This window comes from Amblyomma americanum, chromosome 11 (assembly GCF_052857255.1).
Source record: "Amblyomma americanum isolate KBUSLIRL-KWMA chromosome 11, ASM5285725v1, whole genome shotgun sequence".
NCBI classification, from domain to species: domain Eukaryota; kingdom Metazoa; phylum Arthropoda; class Arachnida; order Ixodida; family Ixodidae; genus Amblyomma; species Amblyomma americanum.
Window position 1 is genome coordinate 86659524 of NC_135507.1, and position 27623 is coordinate 86687146.

General features: G+C 45.8%; 1 protein-coding gene across 2 annotated transcripts in view; it reads right to left on the reverse strand.

The window, feature by feature from the left end:
• The window catches only part of LOC144110751 (uncharacterized), an 85197-nt gene extending 59291 nt beyond the window's left edge, over positions 1-25906 (reverse strand). For both annotated transcript variants that reach the window (XM_077643825.1, XM_077643824.1), the window contains exons 1-4: positions 25523-25906; positions 14648-14765; positions 8914-9148; positions 4323-4469 (exon numbers count right to left, since the gene is read on the reverse strand). In XM_077643825.1, coding sequence (XP_077499951.1) covers positions 4323-4469; positions 8914-9148; positions 14648-14765; positions 25523-25838 — 816 coding nt within the window. In that variant the 5' untranslated portion in view covers positions 25839-25906. The remainder of the gene's footprint in view (positions 1-4322; positions 4470-8913; positions 9149-14647; positions 14766-25522) is intronic.
• Between the last annotated feature and the right edge of the window lie 1717 nt (positions 25907-27623).

Consider the following 27623-nt stretch of genomic DNA (forward strand, 5'->3'; position numbering starts at 1 on the left):
GCTCTACCAGTGTGCTGATTGTTTCGCTGCCTCAGAGCTGAGCGGCCAGCTCTGAACTGACTCATGGCATGCGGGCATAGGCTTCCCTTCTTCATCCTTTTTGTGTAAAGCTGCCACTCCATCTTAGGCTTTGTAAAACATTGTAATGACTCCTGCTAAAAACCCCAGCAAAATTTTCAAAACAATACAGAAAAAATGTTGTGACCATCACAAATGAAAGCATAAAAAAATGGTTTCTTGCTTCGGATTCAGCAGCCTACATTCTAGCATGGGAGATCCCAGACCCCTTTTCAATACTGGTGGGGGTCTCAGACCATCTGAGACACCCATGACGTTAGGCACTGATCATAGCGCACTGTGTTCGCCAGCAGTGGCTCAGCGTAGTGGCGGTCCTTTGCGACCACCTGTGGGTCTTCATTGCTCGTTCGGCCGCGTTTCTTTGGAGGTGCTTCTCCATTGGCTATTTTCATGAACAATGCTGCAGCGGCCGAGTCATCCACCATTCCCCTGTAGAAGCGTAATTTTCAACACCTGTAAGTAAGCCGATTTCGTACCACACTTGCCCAAAAAAACGCCGCATAGTGGACAGAAAACGCCGCTTTGATATTTTCTAGCCATCATGTCCACGTTTGTGGATCTGCTGCTCTGAACTCCCACCGCAGCAATTTTTCTTGGTCTGCGAAAATTAAAACTGGCATGCAGTTTATGCATTACCATATTGATGCATTCTAATGGTAAACTGCATCATTCATAACCATTTGAAATGATAGGATGCCAAAATAAAAGCAATCTACTCGCCAAGGCAAAGAACGTCGTGGTGTCCAACTGTTCGTGTTATGTACAAACACATTTTATGGTAGCTGCAACAGATGGCGCCACAAAGTTGCCAGGGAGTCAAAATGGTAAGGGCGCAGAATTCTAAGGTTGCATCCACATATGTGAACACAGCGCCTGAAGATATACACACTATAACGATGCTCTTTGAGGCACTTGCTGTTGTAAAACCACCTCAAGAACGAATCTGGAATGCATCTCAAAACAGGCCCTCCAGCCAATGGCAGCTATTGATTATCACGACCTCCCGGTTAATTCATAGCTATATCCCCTGCTGAGCTAGCATGACAGGGGATTCAATTGGTGCAATTTGGAACCGACCCCAAGTTAACCCCGACGTTGTGAGAATCGGTCAACGTCAATGGCTGAAGGGCCTTCTTTCAGGATCATTTACCGCATTGTTCTTGAGTTATATCCAATTGTAGAGCAACCATCGCATGATCCTCCCACCTTAAAAATCAGTCAATGCATTGGGCACTGACTGCGTATGCAAGGAACATCAGAAGAAAATCAAAATTTGTGACAGAGTGACTGAAAACTGAACCTGGCAACATTTAAAGCTAGAACCTTATCCAGTGAGGCTAGCCTAGCAGCTCTGTTCGAGGAACTAGCGGGTATTATTAAGATTCCACTGGGCTTAGTGAGGTTAGAAGGACAGATGAGGCGTATACAGTACCAAGGGGCGAACATATATACTGTGCTATCGTGGATCAGCGGACAGACGAGAACTAGGTGTGGGATTCCTCATCAATCAAGACATAGCCGGCAACTTACAGTTCTACAGTATTAAAGAGGGGTGGCAAGCTATTGTAATTAGGCTTAATAAGAGGAACCAGCTAAAGGTTGTGCAGGCCTATGCACCTACTTCCAGCCAAGGTGACCAGATCGTTGAAAGCTTCTATGAAGACATGGAATCAGCAATTAGCAAAGTAAAATCACAGTACATTGTAGTGAAGAGCGACTTCAATGTGAAGGTAGGCAAGAAGCAGGTTGGAAACGAAGCAGTAGGCGACTATGGCATAGGCACCAGGCATAGCAGGGGGGAGTTATTAGTAGAGTTCGCAGAAAAAAATCAATTACAGATCATGAATGCCTTAACGAGAGGACAGGAAGCACACATGAAAAAACCCCAATGGTGACGCTAAAAATGATATAGATTTCATACTAGGCGCTTATCCTTGCACCGTGCAGGATGTGGAGGTCTTCGGATAGGTGCATTGTAGCGAACACAAAATGGTAAGGTCTCGTATTAGCTTAGACTTGAAGAGGGAATGAAAGAAATTAATGATGTGGAAGCCCCTTAACTAGTTAGTAATAAACGGTAAAGTAAAGGAATTCAGGATATCGCTGCAGAACAGATATTCAGCTTTAACTGAGTGAGGAGGACGATCTTAATGTTCAAACCACGAATGATAATCTCAAAGCTATCATCACAGAGTGTGCAGTAGATATAGGCCACGTGATACTGGCAAGCTATCGCAGGAGACTACAGATCTGATTAAGAACCGCCAAAGCATAAAAGCGTCTAAGCCTACAGACAGAATAGAACTGGTAGAACTGAAAAAGTTTATGTGCAAGGTAACCAACATAAGGAAGTTTAAAATGGAGAGAATTGAGCATGCTCTAAGGAATGGAGGTGGACTAAAGGTGATGAAACAAAGAGGGCAATTTCATTAGCAATGTGTATAATAAAAGCAGAGTAACCAAAGAGTTGTAAGCAAATCTACACAGTAGCTAATGAGATTAGTATGCTAATGAGACAGGCAATAGCACTGAGCAATGGGCAATCCTGCCAGTAATGAAATAGAAAGTAAAGAAAGCCTTCGGAGCAATGCAAAAGGGAAAAGCAGCTGGCAAGGATCAGGAAACAGCAGATCTGTTGAAGGATGGAGGGGAGATTGTGCTAGACAAACTAGCCACCCTGTATACGCAATGCCTTATGACCTCAACCGTACCAGAAGCTTTGAAAAATGCAAACATAATCTACAATTCATAAGAAAGGAAATATCAAGGACTTCAAGAAGAATTGACCGATCAGCTTACTGTCCGTTGCCTACAAGGTATTTACTAAGGTAATCACTGATAAAAACAGGATAACGATAACCTTAGAATTCAATCAACTAAATGATCAATGAGGCTTTAGTAAAGGATATTTCACACTAGACCATATATTCACACCATGAATCAGGTGATACAGAAATGCACACAATATAACCAACCTCTATATATAGCCTTCATTGATTACGAGAAAGCATTTGACTCAGTGGAAACCTCAGCAGTCATGCAGGCATTGTAGAATCCGTGTAGAAGAGTCTTACATGAAAATACTGAAAGATAGTATCTATAAGGACTGCACAGCTACCATAGTCCTCCATAAAGTCAGGCACAATCTCGCCAATGCTATTCACCACCTGCTTACAGGAGGTGTTACAAGGCCTGGATTGGGAACAGTTGGGGGATAAGAGTTAACAAAAGAATACTTAAGTAATTTGCGATTTGCTGATGTCATTGCCTTGCTGAGTCACTCAGGAGATGAACTGCAAAGCACGATCAAGGAGCAGAACAGTGGGTCTAAAATTTAACATGCAGAGAACCAAAATAATGTTCAACAGCCAAGCAAGGGAACAGCAGTTCACAATTGGCAGCGAGGTGCTGGAAGTGATAAACCAATACGCCTATTTAGGGCAGGTAGTGACCACTGATCCGGATCATGAGAGAGAAATAACTAGAAGAATAAGAATTGGGTGGAGCACATACGGCAGGTTCTCTCAGATCATGTATGGCAGTTTACCAATATTTCTCAAAAGAAAAGTATACAACAGCTGTATATTACCAGTACTCACCTATGGAGCAGAAATGTGGAGGCTAACGAAAAGCATTCTGCTCAAGTTGAAAACACTGCAGCGAGCTATGGAAAGAAAACTGATAGGTGTAATGTTAAGAGACCAGAAGCAGGCAGAGTGGGTGAGGGAACACACACATGTTAATGACATCCTAGTCGAAATCAAGAAAAAGATATGGACTTGGGCAGAGCGTCTAATGCAAAGGCAAGATAACCGATGGTCCTTAAGGGTAATGGAGTAGATTCCAAGAGGAGGCAAGCGTAGCAGGCGGAAGAAGGAATTTACGTGGTCACCCAAGTTTACGGGGACACCGTAGTCACAGTTGGCAAAGGACAGGGTTAATTTGAGAGACATGGGAGAGGCCTTTGCCCTGCAGTGGGCGTAGCCAGGCAGATGATGAAGCTAATATTGCGCGTGCAATGAAAGTATGTAGGAACAGGAACATTCAACAGAGCACAGAGGCTGCCCAAATGGTCATCTGGTCTCCGTGAATACGCGTCTGTCTTCCTTCACAGAACTGCTTTCTCGTCGAAGAGCTCCAGTCATCGCCCCACCGCAGGCTTTCCCACTCTCCCCACGTGTGGCCCAAGTGGTCGGAGACTTTCCTCCCACGGGCAAACAGCGCCCAAGCGTGGCCAGACGCACCTCCTTGTCCAGCTGGGCCTTGCGCTCGCTCAGCTCAGCGTGCTGCTTCGGATCTTTGGTTGTCAGCAGTCGTTCAGCCAGCACCTCCGAGCGATTCTGCACGGCCTCCATGTTTTGCTGCAGCAGGTTGCTCTGGACTGCATCCACCTGGACACAGACACATGGCAAACAGCAGCAACTGCTCTGTAACTATGAGGGACGTGCGAATGTGCGGGAGTCGAACTCGGCAATTTTGAACAGCATGGAAGTGCAAATGCTCTCCGTTTTTTTTTTTTTTGCACCAGAGCAAGTAGTCTACTTTACCCTTTTGAAGCAAACAGGTTCACCAGACCAGAGGAGTGGAACTCATCACAGTTCCAGTTTTGCTGCTATGGCAACGACAGGCAGTTATTCACAGTTTTTATAGCTCGTAAGATTGCTTCAAGTTACTGATGTATGACATTTAGAGTATGGCATCCAATTGCACAAATGGTTCTTTTGGAGTGAGAGCTCCACTTTTTGCATGCAAAGCTGGAGTTCATGCCGCATTGAAAAAATGACCTTCAAAGAAGCACAGCTGGTTGATATGCGTCGTACCAAGTGACTCGCCGGGCTTTGCTACCGCGCCTGCGACGCACTGGCTTACTCGGCAGGTGCGCCTAATCACGTGACTCGTCAGTGGTTCATAGGTGCGCACTCACTTCACCTCACAGCCGAGCCTAACCACGTGACTCACATTTGTCTAAATATAAGTGCGGGCACTGCTTGGTGTTTCACAGAGCCATGAAAAAACGAAGGGGGGGGGGGGGGGGGGGGGGGGGTTCCCAGCCGTGCGACTGTATCGACGACGACAGGTAGAGTCGCACTACCCGGCAGATTCTCGGTGCCGAGAACTGTGTCTAACCATGCTCAACCGAGCTTTCACTCCCTACAACCAGGTTCAGTCAGCCATTTTTTAAACAACTTTTAAGTAGAGAGAAGATGGGGTGCTTAGACAATGGTTTGACAAGAGGACTTGTCTTTGTCTGGGTGAAGACGAGTCCTCTTGCCTAAACGTTGCCAAAACCCCCTGAGGCTCCCCTCTCCCTTGTTCACTTCGTGTTGTCTGGAAATCTATCTACCTGCCCTCTCTTGACCATCGACTTCAGGTTGCATCGGCACTCATTCTGAGAGTGAATGCCACAGCAATTCAGGTCACATGCATGGCATCTTCTCAAGCGGTATCTTTAATGCAGAAATGTATGCATTTATTGCCCCTAACAACTAACACCGACGTCTGCCATATTCACAGTTTGAGCCCAACAGTTTCCCAGATCAAGGCGCGCCTTACAGAAGGACACCAATGAGCATCAACACTAATGAGAGTTGAAAATGGCTGACGTCGCCATTTAAACTCCACGTCCTGAATCCTTCAATTGAATCTTTATTGAGTAAAAAGGAAAATGCTCCACTCTGCTCCCTTGACCCAATCATTGAGTAAAGCACACGATTGTCCTCTTCAGAACCACCATTCTCAAGTCAGGCTGCTTGTTATCACCACTCCCCCATGCAAAAAAATATAGGGGGAAACCAGCTGGTGAGGATAAGGTAACAGCAGATCTGTTGAAGAATGGAGGGGAGATTGTGCTAGAAAAACTAGCCACCCTGTATAGACAACGCCTTATGACCTTGAACGTACCAGAAGCTTAGAAGAACGCTAACATTATCTTAGTTCATAAGAAACGAGACGCCAAGGGCTTGTGCTGCTTCCTGTCCATTTCTGTCTCTATCATGGTGGTGAGTCCAGAATGAGGACACATAAAGAGGGAGCAAACATTTCCCTCTCCACAGAAATGCAGCCCAAACATGGCGTTACTCCCTTTCACCTAAAGAACTCCATTTTTAAGGACAGTAAATGGAATACTCAACATAGATGTGTATATAAAGAAATACATAGGAGTTATATACGGTAAATAAAGCTATGAAGGAACTTGGATATTTAAAGAGAACCCTTTTTAAATCCTCAACAGAAATCAAACTACTTGCATACAAATCTTTCATTAGACCAGTTTTAGAATATGCGGCAGTTGTTTGGGATCCGCACACCAAAATCAATATCACCAGACTTAAGAATGTCCAGCACAAATGTGGCAGGTTCATATACAATTGTTATAGCTGGAAAACATCCCCAACATACCTTTCGCAAACAGCTAATTTAGAAACCCTGCAGGCAAGACGATGCCAAAGAAGATTAAAACTGTTCTATTAGGTCTACCCGTAACCAACTTGGAATAAACAGAAATGCACATTTTCATTTAGTTACCCAGTGACAAACCCATTCTTTTCATTCAAAGGAGGTGAGCAATTTTTTTTGTGCAGAACAAATGTGTTCACAGCCTCATTTTTTTCCTACAACTATATATCTATACTTGGAACCACCTACCTGCAAATTTGGTTGAGTGTTCGACGCTATCTTCTTTCTTGAGTGCATTCCGTAATAGATAGCGGTGTTTCATACTGTCGTATCATAGTGTACGTTTACACTTTTTTTTTCCTTTGTACATGCTATACATGTTCTTTTCGTTGTCGTCCTTCGCAAGACTGAATGTACATTGTATTCTTGTAAACTGTATTGCTCTGTACCCCCCACGCCTGCCTAAAGCCTCACTTTCAGGCTGGCAGTATGCTATAAATAAAAACCCCATATGGACATGCACTAGATAAGAAGTCATTTAGTTCCATTTGGGCTCAATTTTGCTAACAGTGTCAACAAAGAGGATACTATTAACAAAATGCATGGGCTTCTATAAGACATCCCATTCCATTACACATGGACTACTATATTAACGAAGAAATGCATTCAATGCCCACATTCACCAAGATTATGAGGAGAGGAAAAAGTGCTGTTGGGTAATCAAACTTAGTCACACGCACCAGTAGAAGAAAGGGATGTTACGAAAGAAAGCTTACGGGCGACCATTGAATTGATGCGGCAAACGCTTAAACAGCAGTCGCCTCAGTAGCTATAGCTCAGCGCAGCTGTGCGCCAGGCTGACATGGGGTTAAAGCAAGACCGGACATTTTACACATCTGAAATTCCACTGCCCGAGGAGAACTATAGTCTAGTGCACGGCGCCGTTGATGTTGCAAGAGCGCTTGACTATTTTTGTGTCAGTGGCATGATCCGTCTGACCAGCCTTGAACGTTAGAGGATGAAACTTCTATGGTAGAAGCTGACGCAGTTGGTGTTAAGCCGATAAGACAAGCATGCAGCATCTTCTAGAAACAGCAAGCGCGGCTCGAGTGCAAGATCGCTACCAAGTTTTGTTCTTTCTCTGGGCAGTACCATCAACTCAGCTAAATGTGCACTGTGAGCTGGTACAAGCTCTCACCAGGAGTCTCACAGGCATATTTGCTGTTATTTTCCTTGGCAACCTCCATAGTCATGACACGTGAGCAAGAACTTCAAAACAAAAGCAGTGATAGCACTGCAGCCCATTCACGGCAGCATCAGTGATACTAAAAGATTCCCCAGATATTTCATACTACCTTCCTAGGCAAAGCAGCAGATGCAAAAGTTGTGCCACATGGCAAACCACAACACCACTGCTGACGCTAACTGGATAACATGTGACCACCACAGATAACGTATTTTCCACAGTGCTTGCTTCACAGCTTACCCCAGTGCAAAGGCCCAAGCTCACCTTAACAGTGTCCTCCTTACCCAACCCAAGAATGCAACAGTTTTCGGTAACGATGTACAAAAATGATGCTACTGACTCGAGAGGAAGTCCCACATATAGCTGTACCAGTAGACACTCACTCTGATACAAGTCAAGAAAAAAGCGGCTTTTCATCATCAAAGGGCCCCTTTCCAGTCAATGGACACAGCAGATTCTCATGAACCTGCATCGCACACTCTGTGGGGGTGAGGTTCCTGAAGTGAAGGCCGAAGTTGTCAGGATCGGGAATAGGATCCCTAACAAGGCAGGTGCAAGCAAACCAATGCCTGATAAAAACTGCCTGCTATGCCCAGCCGGTGGTAGCTTTCATTTCGTGTGTTGCTATACTCCCCACTCATCGCCACCATGCACAGAGTCTGCGTTTATGTCATTTTTCGGTGATTACATCATCAGAGAGGCCCAAGTTTGACACTGAGCAGAAGGAGAAACTTTTCCAACTTTAAACCCTAACCTCGCAGTAATAAATCCATCTTTCACTACCACAGAAGTGGCAACCAAGCCACAAAACGCCGAACTATCGAATTTCGCTGACAACAAAAATTTTATAAAGTTTTCCTGAGCATCTCTTTAAACCTGACAAAATCCAAATGATGATCTACATCGCCTTACAATGTGCAGAGCAATTTTCGTGCCATGCATAAGTAAGGTATGGCAGTTCAGGTCTCGAGCCAACCTGAATATACCATATACTTACAGATGATCAAACACATAAGCCGCACTTCATCTTGAAGCGGAAAGTCTCATGAATGCATAGAACTGGCCTTCCTTCACCCTTACTCTGCATTAAAACCAAAAGGTTGCACCGTATCATGGAAAAATCCGGTGACTTGAGCCAACTGGAAGCTCCCGTGCAAAGCTGAGAGCACTCAAAGCTGGCACGGGTGTCATACCAAGGAACGGTCCTCGTCGGCGGACCACGGCACGACTGGTGACATGTACGGGTCCAGCTCCTTGTTGGCCCGCTTGGTGAGCTCATCCTCATTGGGGGGTGCTGGCATGCCGTTCACGTCCCGAAAATATGGGTAGTGGAAGACCATGGAATGGTACCAGTTCTTGCGCACCTTGGGCTTTTTGCGGCGCACTGCCAGGTGCGTCAGCAGCATGGGCAGGTCTTTCTGCAGCTTCCTGCGCAGAGTAGCACCACACGTTGCCATGTGCTCAGGCCAGTCTCAACAAAACTGGGAACTGGTACAGTACACACACTGTCTAATAAACACAGCAGACTACATACTTTCCCAGCACTAGTTGTTGATCAATACAATCTCGCACCAACACTCCCTTGCCGTCCTAGTTAACCAAGTTGGTGGCGCGAGTACTCCATACTGGTCGCGGTCCCAAGCTCTAGTCCTAGATCAGGGCGAATTTTTGATCAACGGCAAAGTTTTTAAAAAGTTTCATTTTCCTTTCTAGCCCAAAGGTTGCACTCTGGTAGATGCTAATAAGTAATTACTCCAAGAAATGAGAACTGTAATAGGAACTGCAACTGCAACCTCCTCGGAAGAGAAAGCACAGATCTCATCATTCTATCAGGCTGGACAGAATCTGGACACTGAAAGCATATTGAAGTTGGCTTGCATTAACAGATTACCACGGTTTAATGACAATTAGGCGAAATTTTCTTTTAATATGTGGCTTTCAAGAGCAACAAAAGGCCGCAAAGTGAAATACAATTGTCACCACAGGCCGTTTTCGGTAGGGAACTGCAAAGACATAAAGATACCTTTTTCTTTTACGCCTAGATAACCAAGGTTAGGCTACACCAGCATTCACTTCCCAAATGCGATCACAGGTTCCTAAAAGCATTCCATTTTTAAATGCCATTTTCTTATCCATAAATGCATGTTTTGTTCCCAGACAAACATCAACATGCATAGCCAAAGAGTAAAAGACTCGCACAATAAAAACTTGATGGGTTGTTCTCGGTGTCCCTTTAAAGCTAAGACCACCACTTTTGGACAGGAAAATTCCCCATGCCACGGTCTAAACACGTGTGCTTTGCAGCATGCACTTGTGTCGCTGCAATAAACGCTGTCGACAGACATGACTACGTGCAACAAAGCCAACCCCTATCAAATGAGCGGCTTTGCAAAACTGAAGCAGTGGTTGCTGAACACCTTTCAGTCTTGGGAAGGACACTTGCTAACACAAGACCCACAAAATCAAAACTCTGTTCAGCTCCAAATAACACCAGTGCTCAAAGGGTTTCAACAATCGCTGTTTGTGATGCCATAAAAAAACTTACAATGCTGAAAGTATGCGTACAATGCCATTTTTCAACCACCAATGATAGCAGTTAGGCAAGTCGCTCATTAGTGTCATAAAGACTAGGAGAATGTTCGTGACAACAGTACTGTATTTATTAGAATCTAGGCTGACATCTTTTTTAAAACACGATTTTTAAAATCCGTTGTATTCATAAAATATGACGACAATGCATAAATGCATAATAACAAAAAATGCAACATGCCAGTGGCGGCCCCGCGAAACGCCAACAGAACACGGCACTATGACCATTACTATACATAGCCAATGTCTATAAAAGCATACAAGATGCACACAAGCACTGGTTACCATTTTGACCACGTTTTTTGTGGTGGCATGGGCATGTTCCACAACAGTGCAAGTTTTTCACAGACTTCATTGCACCAAGCAGACAGTGTCATTATAGTGCCTCCTTCAAGCGAAAAGTTGTGCTTGCTACAGAGCAGTTCTGAAACCTGCAAGCTGGTCGGGACTTTGGCGTGGACGAAAAGAATGATCCCGGTTGGAGAGGGCAGCATGATGTACATTTTGCGTACACCACAATGAGGAGGGCTTTCATGGGCCCGAAGAAAGGGCACCATCACAAAACAGAATCAGCACTGGCAGAGTTTGTGAAATCGTGAGGTTCAGCTGCACTTCCAGTGACCAGCGAGGTCATCATCATCATCATCAGCCTGACTACACTCACTACAGGGCAAAGGCCTCTCCCATGTCTCTCCAATTAAACCTGTTAAACCTGTCTTTTGCCAGCTGCGCCCACGATATGCCTGCAAAATTCCCAATCTCATCCGCCCACACAAACTTCTGCCGTCCCCTGCTACACTTGCCTTCTCTTGGAATCCACTCCGTTACCCTTAAGGACCAGCGGTTATCTTGCCTTCGCATTACATGTCCTGCCCAAGCCCATTTCTTGCTCATGATTTCGACTAGGATATCAAAAACGCGCGTTTCTTTTCTCAATCACTCTGCCCGCTTCCGGTGTTTTAACGTTACATCTATTTTATTCTTTCCATGGCTTGCCGCATTGTCCTTAACTTAAGCTGAACCCTTTTCATCAGCCTCCACGTTTCTGCCCCATAGGCGAGTACCGGTAAGATACCGCTGTTGTACACGTTTCTCTTGAGGGATATTGGTAACCTGCTATTCATGATCTGAGGGAACCTGCCATATGCGCTCCACCCCGTTCTCACCCTTCTAGTTATTTCCCTCTCAATATCCAGATAAGCTGTCACTGCCTGCCCAAAGTAGACTTATTCCTTTACCACTCCCAGCACCTCGCTGCCAATTGTGAACTGCTGTTCGCTTGCTAGACTGTTGAACATTGCTTTGTTTTTCTGCATGTTAATTTTTAGACCCACCGTTCTGCCTAGTTTGTCTAACTCATTGATCATGATTTGCAGTTCATCTCCCGAGTGAGTCAGCAAGGTAATGTCATCAGCGAATCGCAGATTAATAATTTAGGTATTCTCCATTAACTCTTATCCCAAACTTTTCCCAACTCAGGCCCCGGAATACCTCCTGCAAACAGGCGGTGTATAGCATTGGCAAGATCGCATCTCCTTACCTGAAGCCCTTCCATTGGAATTTTATTGCCGACTTTAAGGAGGACTATGGTAGCTATGCAGTTCCTATATATATCTTCCAGTAATTTGACATAAGGCTCATCTACACCCTGATTCCTCAATGCCTGTATGACTGCTGAGGTTTCCACTGTGTCAAATGCTTTCTCGTAATCAATGAAGGCTGTATATAGGGGTTGGTTATATTGTTATGAGGGGGCAAGCGAAGAACGGGACGAATTGATGACAGATGAAAATATCATTTAATGGCTGCGGGCCTAACGTGAGCGCTCCGTCCCACACCACTGCCCTCTTCTTCATCTTCGTAACATTACCCGGGCCCTCTGAGCAATCGTCCCGATCGATTGCTTCAATTCTGAAAGTTTAAGTGACGATGAGCATGGCCAGGAAGGATAGAAGAAGATGAAAGGCTTGCCACCAAAATAAAGGAGATGATATGACGAACGGTTGCCCCTGGAGCTTCAAATCCAGCAGTAGATCGCCCACATTCGAAGGTGAAGGGTTAAGGAATTGTCGGACAGCTTGGGCGGGGGTGGCATCTTGGTTCGGGTCGTCGTTGGGTCATAGTATGTCTGGTCCTGGTCGTCGTGTCTTAATGTCGGGGCTGGGGACGGGGCCGGGGAGAGCTGGTCGGTTCTGGTCAGGTCGAGCTGGGGTTGAACCGGGTGGCAGAGACCAGGTCCCATCAGCCGATGACGCAGGTGAGCAGAAGGCGGCGATGCTCCAAGGACCAGGATAACGATAGGAAACCGGCACCTCACACTAAATGTTACGAGGTGGCAAGCAAAGGGATGGGACAACTTGATGACAGATGAAAATATGATTTAATGGCTCAGGGCTTAGCTAGAGCGCCGCTTCGTTCCACACCACTGCCCTCTTCTTCGTCTTAGTAACAATATTCTGCACATTTCCCTATCACCTGATTGAGAGTGTGAATGTGATCTATTGTGGAATATCCTTTACGAAAGCCTGCCTGATCATTTGGTTAATTAAAGTCTAAGGTTGCCTTGACTCTATTAGCAATTACTTTAGTAAATATCTTGTAGGCAGTGGACAGTAAGCTGATCGGTCTGTAATTTTTCAAGTCTTTAGCATCTCCTTTCTAATGATTTAGGATTATGTTTGCCTTTTTCCAAGCTTCTGGTAAGGCTGAGGTCATAAGGCATTGCGTATACAGAGTGGCTAGTTTTTCTAGCACAATCTTTGCTCCGTCCTTCAACACAACTTTTACCTGACCCTCAGCAGCTGCTTTTCCCCTCTGCACTGCTCCTAAGGCTTTCTTTACTTACTCTTTCATTACTGGTTGGATGATTCATTGCTGTGCGCTACTGTCTCGATCATTAACGTTCTGATTACACTGGCCACTGTATAGATTTGTGTAGAACTCTTCGGCTGCTTTAACAATCTTATCCATAATGCTAAAGACATTGTTCTCCTTGTCTCTTAATGCATACATCAGGTTTTTACCTATGCCTAGTTTCCTCTTCACTGCTTTTAGGCTACCTCCGTTCTTTAGAGCATGCTCGATTCTCTCCATATTAAACTTCCTTATGTCGGCCACCCTGTGCTTATTTGTTAACTTCGATAGCTGTGCTAGTTCTATTCTGTCTGTAGGGTTAGACGCCCTCATGCTTTGACATTTCTTAATCAAATCTTTCGTCTCCTGAGAAAGCTTGCCGGCATCCTGTCGCACCGTCCTACTGCCTATTTCTACTGCGCACTCCGTAATGATAGCTGTCAGATTGTCGTTCATTGCATGAACATTAAGATCGTCTTCCTCAGTTAATGCTGAATACCTGTTCTGCAGCGATAACCTGAATTCCTCTATTTTTCCCTCTTACTGCTAGCTCGTTAAAGAACTGCCTCTTCACTAGCTTCTTCCGTTCCCTCTTCAAGTATAAGCTAATTCTAGACCTTACCATTCTGTGGTTGCTACAACGTACCTTTCCGAGGACACCCACATCCTGAATGATGCCAGGTTGAGTGCATAGTATTAAGTCGATTTCATTTTTAATCTCACCATTGAGGCTCTTCCAGGTCCACTTCCTGTTCTCTCATTTGCAGAAGAAGGTATTCATGATCCGTAAATTATTTTTGTCTACGAACTCTACTAATAGCTCTCCCCTGCTATTCTTAGAACCTACCCCATAGTTGCCTACCACCTGATCGCCAGCCTGCTTCTTACCCACCTTCGCACCACAGAGGTGCTAGAGGCCAAAGCAAGAGAGATGGCAAGAAAGCGATGCAAGAGAGCGATGCAAGAGAGAGGCGTTCCGTGGGACCAGTGAAACAAGCGAGCTAATTCCAGCAGGCCGCATCAAGCGCACGTCACTAGGAGTTGTAGCTAGCTGAGTCACTGCAGCGTGTGATGACATCCCGGAAACCTTGGTTGCGCGCTCGTTCTGAAAGTGCAGCATTCCCAATGCACTTGACGGTTTCAATGCACCTGTGCGAACAAGACAGTATTAAGGAGACCAGCAATGTCGAGGATGAGTCAGCGGGAACAGGTTCGTGGTAATAAATGGCGTTTGCATGCTGTCCTTACTGTCATCCTCATTTTTTATTGCCTGGCTTACATTCAAGGAAAGCTCTGTTTTTTTCTTGGCCTTCAACTTTCAGGTGTTGGCTTAGAATAGAGGCATGGCCTAGATTTGAGTAAATACATTACTAATCACCCTAAAAATGGCACCTCGAGTGTTACACTGCCAAAAGGAGACAGACACCCACCAACCGGTGAGCATATTCAACACAAAACTCCTATGGACACCTAATAAGGCCTTACCTGTTCCTTTCAAGGGCTTCCGTGAGCTCCTGAATATTGATATGTACAAGTTCTTGATAAGAAGGCTTGGCCTTCAAGCACTCCTGCTGGCGAGATGGAGCTTCTGCACTACTCGAGCCTGAACAAAGAAGAAAATGCATACATTTCTTTTTAAGTCCACAAAAACAAAATGAAGCCAATGTAGAAACCCTCACACATAACTGTTTCCAGCTCCCTTCACACATCACACGGGACCCAAACCTCAATCCTCCTGAGCCAGGCTCAAGGCGCATATTGCACTTAGTGTCACAGTCTTCAGTCGCCAAAAGACGCAATGTGGTCGGCCATCAATTTGCAGGATCTGCATAGTTATTACAGTGCCGTCTGTCCTGTAGTAGCTAGGAAACAACTTTTAAAATCAATAGTTCATAACAATGGCCATAGATCACGGCATCTTGTATTATTCGACAAGTAAGCAAAATCAGTTTTGGCAAGCATCCCGAGTCTTTACCCTCCATTGTTCCCTTTCTGTGTGTTAAGAAACTACCTGCCTGCCCCCTCACTGCCATGACATTTTGTATTGTTAATGTGGATTTTTTTTTTGCACTTAATTTAACATCTTTCTTCCTTGCCAGCAGAAGCAATGAATGCTTTCAAGAGGGTCACAGCAGTCTAGCCATACATTCACAAATCTCAAACACATACATACAATTTCTCATACCTTTTTACTTTTCATGCTTCAATAATGCAAAAGCATTATATGTCATCATCATCAGCAGCCTGACTATGCCCACTGCAGGGCAAAGGCCTCTCCCATGTCTCTCTAATTAACCTGTCCTTTGCCAACTGCGGCCACCGTACCCCCGCAAACTTCTTAACCTCATCCACTCACATCAGATGTCGGTGTACAATGTCACTACACATGTAAGCAAACATGTACTCATGACAGATGAAATGCAACATAATGACATGAAATGACTCATGACTCATAGTCAATCAGCAACATATCATGACCCAGCACTATACAAGTAACCTGATGTAAGGTGTATAACGTTGGTACAAAGTATGCGTAGTCATGACTTGTACCAATTCTGCAAAGTAGCATGAGTCAGCACTCAAAATGCTTTCGCATTCACATATATAAGCAGTCCTTTTTAGTGTGTATATGTTTTGTGCAAACCAGCTGTGCGGTATGTATGTAGCTGTGCGATACATAGTATCGAAATCGTCCTGTGAACTGTTTTCCTCTGCTTTCACCAGTGTCGATCTTCTACATCTCAATCGGACGTCAAGTATTTATCTGTGGTTAAGAGCAATCAGTGTTTATTTGCTTATCTGACTCCTCAAGGGTCTCATGTTGAGACATTACATAAGGGAGTGGGTGTTACAAGGCAAAAAAAAATTCAGTAAGAATCAAGATGAAATGTTCTCGATGAGCCGCCAGGACGCTAGTGGGTCGATGCTGGTGGCAACTTTGGTGGGAAGGCTATTCCAGTTTTATGCTGTGCGCAAGAAGAATGACTTCTGAAAAGTTCTGGTGGGGGCTTGTGGGGGATACACTGCATCACGGTGGATGGAGCAGGCAATGCGGTGGGCTCTTTTTACGTTCTGGTTATCAGAAGGTAAAGAGTGGAAAAATTTATAAAACGGGCTAAGACGTGCTATCCTACGACGTGAGGCTAGACAGGGTAAGTAGATTTCAGTATATAGTGCCGAGATGCTGGAATCGTAGGAATAATTGCACAAAATGAATTGTGTTGTGTGGTTCTGACCCGACTCGAGGGCGTTAGTAAGGTTATTGCGGCAAGGTTTGTCCATTGTTTTGCATCGGCAAAGAGGAGCAAGGCACATCAAGGCACATGAGAGCAGTAGCGTTGTCATCTTCCTCCACATCTGAAGGTATTGTTTAATATCACGCACAAGCAGCTTCTCCCTTTCTCCCCTAGTCTAAACTCATTCACGGCCTAATGCAACTCTTTGTGAGGAAAGGAAAGGCACATAACTGGCCCACTTTGTTGGTGGACACCTGAATTTCACAGTAAGAAAAAAAGTGGCAGGGTTTTAAACATAGCTGAACTGAGCAGCGGTGAAAAACCTTGTGTTTAGCCCGGTTGGCTGACGGTTTTGCTTAGCTTGGTCATCGGCACATCTGGCGACAATATTAATTCCACTGAAGTTTTAGTTCATGAAGACAAAAATGTGCAATGCACACAGCACGAGAGTGTGTATATTAGCAAGAATACGTTGCAGCTGGTTTGAAACAAGGCGTGATCGGCTGCAGTGATAGTATAGTGCTCTCACGCAGTGGCCAGCAAAGCTGATCTCTTTGCACCGCCGCGGATTTGAATCCCAGTCATGAAATTATTTATGTATGGTTTGCCCAAGGTAACCCTCATAGCTAGGCCTCACGCAAACTCGAGAGCCGGTAGACTGCGTGAAGTAGTCTTGCCAAAAGATCTTGTATCTGAAGGTTTTAGCCAACATAAGCATTTCTTTTTAATGCTATAGCAGTCATCAATCATCACCAGCCCGACTACACCTACTGCAAGGCAAAGACCCCTCCCATATCTCTCGAATTAACCCTGTCCTGTGTCAGCTGCGACCACCATATCCCCACAAACTTCTTATTCTCACCCACCCACCTAACTTTCTGCTGCTCCCTGCTAGACTTACCTTCTCTTGGAGTCCATTCCATTATTCTCAAGGATCATCGGTTATCCTGCCTTCGCATTACATGCTCTGCCCCAGCCAATTTCTTCTTCTTGATTCCAACTAGGACGTCATTAACCTGCACTTGTTCCCTGACCCACTCTGCCCTCTCCCTTAGATAAAGCCAAATATCTGTTCTAGAGCGATATCCTGAATTCCTCTACTTCACCTTTTACCACGAACTAATTATGGGGCTTCGCTTCATTTGTTTCTTCCATTCCCTCTTCAAGTCTAAGCTAATAAGAGACCTTACCATTCTGTGGTCGCTACAATGCACCTTTCCAAGGACCTCCACATCCTGCACAATGCCACGTTGAGTGCATAGTATGAAGTCTATTTTAGTTTGTCTCACCAGTGCGGCTCTTGCATGTCCACATTTTGTTCACTCATTTGGAACGTATCGCCTTACAGTGGCAGTAAAAAAAAATGCAAGCTGATGCAGATGCATTTTGTCAGGCAATAAAGCAGTTTTTGAGCACTTCGTAGCAGTCATGGTAGGGCAACTCACACAGGTAAGCGTCTTTGAAAAAAGTGACCGGGCATAGGTGGTTTGTTTCTTAGCTGCGTAGAGAAGCACTTATGGCAACTCTAAAGCTATGCATCTGTGTAAAGTAAGGTAAACCCTTTTCCTCACATTCTGACACGTTTCGATGTTTAGGCATGCTGTAAAACTGCTCCATTGAGAAGTAAAAACCTCTTGCCCAGTTACCTTTGGCAAAGGGGGTATATTTGAACAAATATGGGGCTCTGATTTCTCTGTATGCCCCTGGCCTACGGGAAGCGCACACCTGTCGACTTCCTCACATGCTGGCTTTTAACAAATTCCTGCACTCCAGGCCATACGTCTCATTCACCCAAACCCAGCTGTAAGTTCTTGCCACAGCTCTCCACAGCCTCTATAAGGCTGCTCTCTGTCAACCCAAACCACCTCCACTGACAAACTTTATTCCACTGGTCTCATCCATCCTATTCACACTCTCTCTTCATCGCGACTGACAAGTGGCTTGCCTCTCCGGTACAGTACATGGCCGCTGACTTCTCGACCATGCTACTAGTCTCCCCATCAAGGCGGCTTCTTTTCTACTTCCTCCCTACCAGAAGCTTCTAACTACAGTATACTTCATTTTCCCTCCAATATGTCGCCGGAAATGCATCCTGGCCACCGACATGCTACTGCCTGTCATTATAGTCCTGCCTTCCACCTCTGGAGTCGCCTACATGTATGCCTCTTACGCAGTTCCCCATGGCGCCAGTAGCCAGGTCCTCTCTGATCGTCTTCTCTCTGCCAGAGTCACTCGCACTAGCGGCCCATTCCAACACCCCCACCCCTTCCCCTGGACACACATAAATGAGGTCCCTTCTATGATTAGGTTCATGCCACTCAATATTTTAATGCAGCAACGTTAACGAGCTTGTGGTGCGGAAAATTCGGCATCATTAACCGTGAGTTAAAAATCAACAAAAAATCGCCAGAAAAGCAACCTAGGAGGCTGCTGGCCCACCTATATCATGCAATCTTGTGGCACCGTCACAACCTGTGGAAATATGGCAGGTGGCAGTAAAATTAATGAGTGATCATGCGAGGTTGTCCCACCGGTGGCATGCCATCTCAGTGCAGTGGAGCATCGCTTAACTGCTGCACCCCTGCACCAGGAGTGGTATGAGGAATCCCAGGGATCTTTGAATGTTAAGTAGAGGAAGACCAATTCTGCATATATGGGCATTAAGTGATTAGCTATCGCGTCATACCCTTACGGCCGAGCGTATGTGTCCCCTCCAATTTTTTTTCATCCTCTCCCACCTGTGCCTCGTAATGCTATTTACACTACCTCCCAGGCGGCCATCCGTGACATGCAATATAAAACACCTCCCACTCATCCATCCACAGAGCTCGAGGTTGCACTTCGTTGCAGCAGCCTTGACTGTCTTCCTCAGTCAAGGCTCCTGGAAAGTCGAGGACCAATGGCAATGAGCTGGTTAACCAGTTGGCCTGTGAAATTCTTATCAGGGCACCGTTGATCCCTTGGTCCAGACCTTCGGAGGACAGATTGAGACTGCCCCATCGCGCAGCTATCAAAGAGTAAACTACAGTGCTCTCCGTTTTTATCGCAAACTGTACCCTGAATCCCATCGTGGTCATTCCATGCAGGAGGCTCACATCCTTTGACAGATTCAGCTCAACACTCTTGTCACACGTGCACAAACTCCGCTGCAATTCTTCATGTCCCAAATGCCCCGCCCCTTATGCCAGCATCTTCCGTCGGCTATTCTCCTGCCCAGAAAGCTACGCAATCAGGTTTTTTTCCCACCTCCTCCCACACTGTTGGGACCTGGCTGGACTGGCTTGGAGCTGAGGGTGAGGAAGAACGGCGCCTGCTAGTGCAGCGGACCATCGACGTCCTACATGCCTAACTATTGTGCCCAAATAGTCTCCACTTCTACATCTATGACCAACCCATTTAGAGCTTTCATAGATTACGAGAAAGCATTTGACTCAGTCCACAACTCAGCAGTCTTGCGGCACTGAAGATGAGGAACCAAGGTGAAGAAGAGGCATATGTAAAGATAGTGGAAAATATCTATCAGGGTTGCACAGCCACCACAGTCCAGTGACAAAAACCTAATCAGTAAAGGCATCAGCCAGACAGACACGATCTCTCAAACGCTATTCACCGCGAGTTTACGTGAGGTTCTTCGCAGAGAATTGGAGTGAGCAGAGCTTGGGTATACAATCTCTGAATACCTTAGTAATCTCCGATTTGCTGATGACGTTGCTTTGCTACGTAACTCAGGGCAAAAATTGCAAATCGTTATCGAAAAACTACGAAAGCGAAGTTGTCCTAAAAACCATCAGAGTTAATCTAAAGTAATCTAAGTACACAACAGCTTACGATATCAAAGTCAGTTGCTGGGTGAGTTGGTATTTCATGCTTTCATTAGACACAGCTCGAAGACGAACACGGACAAGACGGGAGGCACCAGAGGGGTGGTGTCTCCCCTCTTATCTGTGTTTGTCTTCCCACTGTGTGAATGAAAGCTTACGATATGCAATGAAGCCCTCGAAGATTTCAGGGAATACGTCTACTAAGGATGGCTAGCAGCCGCTGACCCGAACCACGAAGGTGAAGTAACTAGGCAATTAAGTATGGGGTGGAGAGAATTTGGCAGGCACTCTCCAGTCACGAATAGCACCTTAACAGTATACATCGAGAAGAAAGCGTATATTTGAATGTTGCCAGGCCTCACCTATGTGACAGAAACTTGTGGGTTAACGAAAAGTCTTGAAACTGAGGATAGCTCAGCGAGCTACGGAAAGAAAAATGACAGGTGCAACATTAAGAGACAGGAAGAGAGCTGAAATGATGAGGGAAAAAGCACAAGTCAATAATATCAAAGTTGAAATCTGGAAGAAGGAATGCACATAGGCAAAGCATGTCATGCGAAGGCAAGATAACCGATGGTCCAGTGAACAGACACTGAGGACAATGCTATGAAATTTTTTCTGTTAGTTCGGCATTTCGTCGCTTTGTTGCCACTTGTCCAGCAACACAAGGTGCATTTACTGCCGAGAGATTCGGATTCGAAGTTGAAAAACTTTTTCCCGCCGCTACGATTCAAATTTGGGACTCCGATGACGAAATAGGAGAAGAGTGACGTAAAGCAGTGAAACGGAAAGGAGGACTCCGTGATTGCAGGCAGCGAGCATGGCACTCCCGTCTAGTAGCAACAAAAGTGAATACTGCCGGCCAGAATTTGAAGGCTCCATCAGCCGTCACCGCTTCGTTTACATTTTCACTAACATTACAATATATTCTGTTCCTGATTCCGACAACAAAGTTCTCGCAAAAAACTGCAACCTTCATTCAGTGACCTCAACCCCACACACCGGGCCATGCTTTTGAGGGCTGAGGCAGCGGGTCTGGCAAGAAAATCCAAGCATCGATGAGTCGGCAGCGTCGCTGCTATCGCCGTGCCACCGTCGTGACTGATGTTTAGCAACCGGTAGGTGCGGGTGTATTTAAATTCTGTAATTTTAGACCTGGTAGGGCTGGTTATGCAGCCTAGCATCTTGGAGCGTTGACGATGCGAACACGCTGAGTGGTGCGTTTGCTAACGTGGAGGCGCATCGAACATTGGCTTACGCAGCTTTTTCCTTGTTGCATTTGCATGCCGTTGCATGAACTTCATCCAAGGAGAACTTAGAGAGGCATGTGGAGGTCCGCTAATGCTCTGCTTTGTAAACCGAAACCATGCAGAAACCATCCGGGAACACAAAACGCATAGCCGCGAAGCACCCCAAAACATATCGAAACTCAGCTGGCCGCCTGCTGCGCCGCCAATAGCAGGTTTTCTTTGACTTCCAACATTCAGGTTGTCTTTTTTTCATTCTCCTTGTGTGAAAAAAGTGCACTGGTGGTTTAAAAAAAAACTTATATACTTCAATATCAATAAAGCACGTAACCTTCATGCATGCTTGGCAGCCTCAAAGATCTGTGGTTTCTTTTCTCCTATTTCATCTTCACAATTGTGCTTGCGAGATTGGCCACTGGCGGCGATACCTGAATTTTAGTTCTTGCTCTTTTCTACCTTACAAGAGCTTTGTTTTCAGAAGGAGTGGTGCTTTTGTGTTTAGAAGCTGGTATTTTATCGATACAAGCCAACTTAAATTTTTCTCCCAAGTGTCCCTTTAAGGTAATGGAAGGGATTCCAAGAAAAAGCAAGCTTAGCAGGGAGTGTTAGAGGGTTAGGTTTGCAGATAACATTAGGACGTTTGCATAGATAAGGTGGCCGTGGCTGACACAGGTCGAGATTAATTCAGCAGATATGGGCAGGCTTCTTATGCTACAGTGGATGTTGTTGGCTGCTGATAATGATGACGACTATGATTCTCGGTAATTGTATCATATAGGCGCCACCCACACAAACGCAAAGTACAGGCGTCGCCACGATGCAGCTGTGAAAGCAGCCGAACCAGAGGCCCAGTGCTGACGTCGGCAAGATTAGGCTGTGAAGGCCGCTTCATTAACATAAAAATACACAAATAACAAGGCACGTCTTAATTCAATCATAGAAACCACCTTACAATTGTGCTTTAATAATGTATAACCGAGCATTGTAATCATGTTGCATACTATTTTTTTGTACCCCACTGAAATTTACCATCTTTTTTGGAAATCTAGTACAAACATGGCTGAGTGCAGCTATGCTTCTTTTTTTAATTGGTAACAATTAAACTGCTACCCCTAGTTAGTAGAGTGCCCTGTGGTTATGATTGGTCTTGGTTTTAATTGCAACTAACTAACACTAATTAATTTGGGTCACTAACTAGAGCAGTGCATTTAAACTTGACCTCAGCTTTCCAAAGGTATATGACTCGGTGCTATAGGGCAGTTGGGTAATGTTCAACAGCCTAGCAAGGGAACAGCAGTTCACAATTGGAAAAGAGGTGCTGAAAGTGGTAAAGCAATACGTCTACTTAGGGCAGGTAGTCACAGCTGATACAGATCATGAGAGGGAAATAACTAGAAGGATAAGAATGCGGTGGAGCGCATATGGCAGGTTCTCTAAGATCATGAATAGCAGTTTACAAATATCCCTCAAGAGAAAAGTGTACAACATCTGTATCTTGCCGGTACTCACCTATAGAGAAGAAACGTGGAGGCTGATGAAAAGGGTTCAGCTTAAGTTAAGGACAATGCAGCAAGCCATGGGAAGGAAAACAATAGATGTAACGTTAAAAGACAGGAAGCGGGCGGAGTGGTTGAGGAAAGAAACGCGCGTTGACATCCTAGTCGAAATCAAAAGGAAGAAATGGGCTTGGGCAGGGCATGTGATGTGGAGGCAAGACAACCGCTGGTATTTAAGGCTAACAGAGTGGTATCCAAGAGAAGGCAAGCATAGCAGGGGGCGGCAGATGGTTAGGTTGGCGGATGAGATTAAGAAGTTCGCAAGCATAGGGCGGGCGCAGCTGGCAAAGGACAGGTTTAATTGGAGAGACATGGGAGAACCTTTGCCCTGCAGTGGGTGTAGTCAGGCTGATAATGATGATGATTGTTTTAAGTGCAATTAACTAATTAACTGAAGTTAATTAATTCAGGTCACTAACTAGCACAACAAATTTGAACTCATTCTAGGCTGTAGTGCAGTTTAGCTTCAATTGCAATTAACTCATTAACGCTACTTAATGCGGGTCGCTAACATGAACAGCGCATTTGCACTCAGCCTATGCTTTCCAATGGTATACAACTCGATGCTATAGCACAGTTTGGTTTTAATTGTAACTAACTAATTATCACTAAGTCTCGTCGGCAACTAGCACAGTGAATTTACACTTGACCTAGTCTTTGCAATAGTATATGACTCGACACCATAGCACAAACTTTTGTTTTAAATGCAATTAACTAATCAATGCTAATTATTTCGTTCCAGTAATTAGTAGACATACCTGCATGATTCACCAATTGTCCACACTCATGGTTGATCACATACCTAAATTTTCTAACGGTATATGACTCGACGCAGTAGAGGAAAGTTTTGTTTTAACTCCAATTAACTAATAATCAACGCTAATTAGTTCGGTCCAGTAATTAGTCAACGTAACTGCATGATAGACCAATAGTGCAAACTCATATGGTTGATCACGTGACATGTACTATATATAAGCTTAGACAAAGAGTATAGTAGCATTAAATAACAGTGACAAAAGGAGAGAAAACAAGCGCTAGTCTGTTCCTTGCACGGCTATTTAGCCCAGTTATTTAGCGCTACAACTATGTCCTCTCTATCTAAACAGCAATCAGCCCAGCTTTTACCTTAAATCTTAGACGCAGCTGGACAGCGAAATCGACTTGGCTGTTTGGGCTTGCTGGTCAGTGATCATGGTCCCAGTCCTGTCCATTTCTTCCTTTGTCCTTGTCTTTTAGCGCGCTGCATTCTTAAACCATTTTCAAAGTTGTGCCCGCAGGTTGCCGGCGAGTACAGCTACGCTCCAAAATCTTAGCTGCGTTCTTGCCCCGAAAGAGGCCGCAATAGCAGTTCCGCAAGGCTAAAACTGCTCTTACGTAACGCGAGTGACAGCAGTGCTGCTGCGACAGCAAAAGCGAAACTTTCACGTCCAAAACTCGGCAGTCAATATTGCACGCACCCTTTCCAGCGTCCAGACTGTGGCTGTGCCGTGTAAGGAAAAGCATATAGTGACTTCTTCGACTCTCAAAAGCACATACATTAAGGGTAAGTCACACTTGCCACTCTACAATTTGTTACACAAAGGTAGGCGCGTACGTATGTACATGTGCTTATACATTCTATCTCTACATGGTCTCCTCCCTATGCACGTTCATCGGGCCGACCCGTCGCGCGGGCTCAGCGCACGATGCCTGGCTACTGCGCCGGAGTACCCGAGTTGGAACGCGGCCGCGGCGACCGTGTTTCGATGGAGGCGAAACACCAGACGCGCGTCTGTTTTCTGCACGTTGTTCATCCCAAGAGCCTTCCACTAGAGCACCTTTCTCTCTCTCCTTTCACTCCCCCGAGTTCGAACGTGGCCGCGGCGACCGCGTTTCGATGGAGGCGAAACACAAGACGCGCGTCTGGTTTCTGCGCGTGTCAGTGCACGTTAATGATCCCAAGTGGTCGAACTTATTCCGGAGCCCTCCACTATAGAGCACCTTTCTCTCTCTTTCTTCTTTCATTCCCCCGAGTTGGAACGCCGCGGCGACCTAGTTTAGATGGAGGCGGAACACAAGACGCGCGTCTGGTTTCTGTGCGTGTCAGTGCACGTTATTGACCCCATGTGGTCGAAATTATTCCGAAGCCTTCCACTAGAGCTCCTTTCTCTCTCTTATTTCACTCCGTCTGATCGGGTAAGTTGCTGCATAAACACTTTTAAACTTCAGTCCCTGTGGCCATGTTCAATGACAGCCCAAAACGAGTTCGCACCCCGCTTCATTATAAGCCCGCACCTCAGCACAGCCGCGGCAGAAAGCGACCGAGATGCGACATTGACACAATGCACACAAAGACGTGCCGTTACGCCATCACTCAAACCGAGGAAGGCCAGCGCCCGAGATATCCTTCATGCTTGCTAAATTTTCTTAGAAATGGCCCTGCAGCTCACATGCGCACAGTGCTAGGCGGCCGGAACGCCGAACGCGCGGCTAGTTACGACAGCGTACAATGCATACGCACCGGGAAGAGGTTTCTCACAGACATTTTCTTCAAAGTGGCTGTAGGAGTCCGCAGGCGCCCCATGAACGGCTTTATCCTGGAATGCATACGTCTCGGACACACCAGGAAGAAGTTTCTCATCGGCACTCTCCTCAAATTGGCTGTAGGAGTCCGCGGGCGCCCCTTGATCGGCATTATCCTGAAATCCATACAACTCGGACTCGTCGACGTCAGACTCTTCTGTTTCATAGTCGTCCACGGTAAACGATACCGGACCCAAGTCAAGCTGCAGTTCACTGCTCGGACCGGGGTCCATTTCCAAGGAATCCTCCTCCATCGCGCTCTCGAAACGTTTCACACAGTGGCGTTCGCCTACTGCCGAGCCAAGCGGGCAAACGTCGCTCCGCGTCGCAGCTGCGCGGCTGCGCTGGCTGCGTCGTCAGAGCAGCCAGTTGAACGTTTAGCCGCCAGGCGCCGCCACCGAAACAGATTCGCTGGTCCCACTGATCTCCACTAGGGGGCAGGATGCCGCATTGGGCGCTAAGGTAAGCTGCCGCAGGTGGGCAGCTAAGGTATTTAAATACCTGTACAGAAAGAGCGTTGACACACAGTGGCGGAAACGAACTAGAAAGCTGGCCAGTAAGTTTGCCAGAGACGAGGAAGGAGAAAGAAAGAGCATTAAACGACAGATTAAAAACGTCGTAGGTAAAAATTGGATAGATTCAATGGAAAATAAGCATAGTGTAGAACAATATCGATGCTGGAAAAGGCAGATCAGGAACGTTTTATGATAACTCAAGAGGCAGTGCCCTCCTCTTTGAAGTTAGGTCAGGGTGTCAGAACGCGCAGCTACAAAAAGAAATTTAACGAAGATGGCACGTGCTGTGCGTGGTAAATCTGTAGAAACAATAGAACACCTCATCCTAAAATGTGATGGTATCCATCCCGATGTCGATGCAGGCACAGTCACTCTTCCTGAGGCCTTAGGGTTTAGAGATAACAATAGTCATGTAAATAAATCTGCGGTGGAAATTAGCAAAAAGCGATTGGAGGATTGGTGGCACAAAAGCAGAGAGGTGACATAAGTTTTAAAGTGTAGGAAGACGTTTTTTAAAGAAAATGGCGAATTTTATTAACAACTTACAGCAGAGTTAAAGAAAAATGAAGGAAAAAAACTAAGCATAGTGGCAACAACCACTGCACTGTTTCAAAGGGGACGCTTCTACCTTCCATCCATCCATCCATCGCTAGGGCATCTCGATGCCAGCGCCGGGTGGAGACAACTTCAGCGACGCCGCCATATGAATCACAATGGCCTCTCCCATGTACCGCGAAATGCTCGACTGCTAGCCCAGTGTAGCTCTCGCTGCAAAAGGCCGTTCAAGTTAAAACACTTTGAAGCGCGCCGAGAGCATGAACGGCGCCGCTACAAACGCTAGCGCCGCTGATCCCGTGTGATTCAATATGGCGGCGCCGCTGAAGTTGTCTCCACCCTGGCGGCGCTGGTATCGAAGTATTCTTAATGGTGTCTCGACACACTTCTCCGCTTTCAGGGTGAGGACACGGCCCACGACGGCAACATGTTGTGTCCCACTCTCCCGTCGGCTGCATAGAGCGCAATGCGGCGACGGGTCGTTCGGAAGACAAAACTGCCACTACCGCGTGAAAATCCGCAAACCTGGTGTTCTAACAAGAAAGGGTGGTACCAGAGATGTTTCAAACAGTTAATCGGAGGAAAAACGCTAAGGCGCCCGTGTGCTGTGCGATGTCAGTGCACGTTAAAGATCCCCAGGCGGTCTAAATTATGCCGGAGCCCTCCACTACGGCACCTATTCTTCCTTTCTTCTTTCACTCCCTCCTTTATCCCTTCCCTTACGGCGCGGTTCAGGTGTCCAAAGATATATGAGACAGATACTGCGCCATTTCCTTTCCCCAAAAAAACCAATTATTATTATTAGCTAAGCTAAAATATGTCATGTTTCGCAACTGATCTGCTGAGAAATTCGGCGCCTTGCGAGCATTCGTAACGTTCTCACAGCGGTTGTAACATTTCCAGCGCTATCTGTACACCCGGATACTCTACATCTCCATTGCTTTTTCAACAGTCAGAATTGCTTATTTA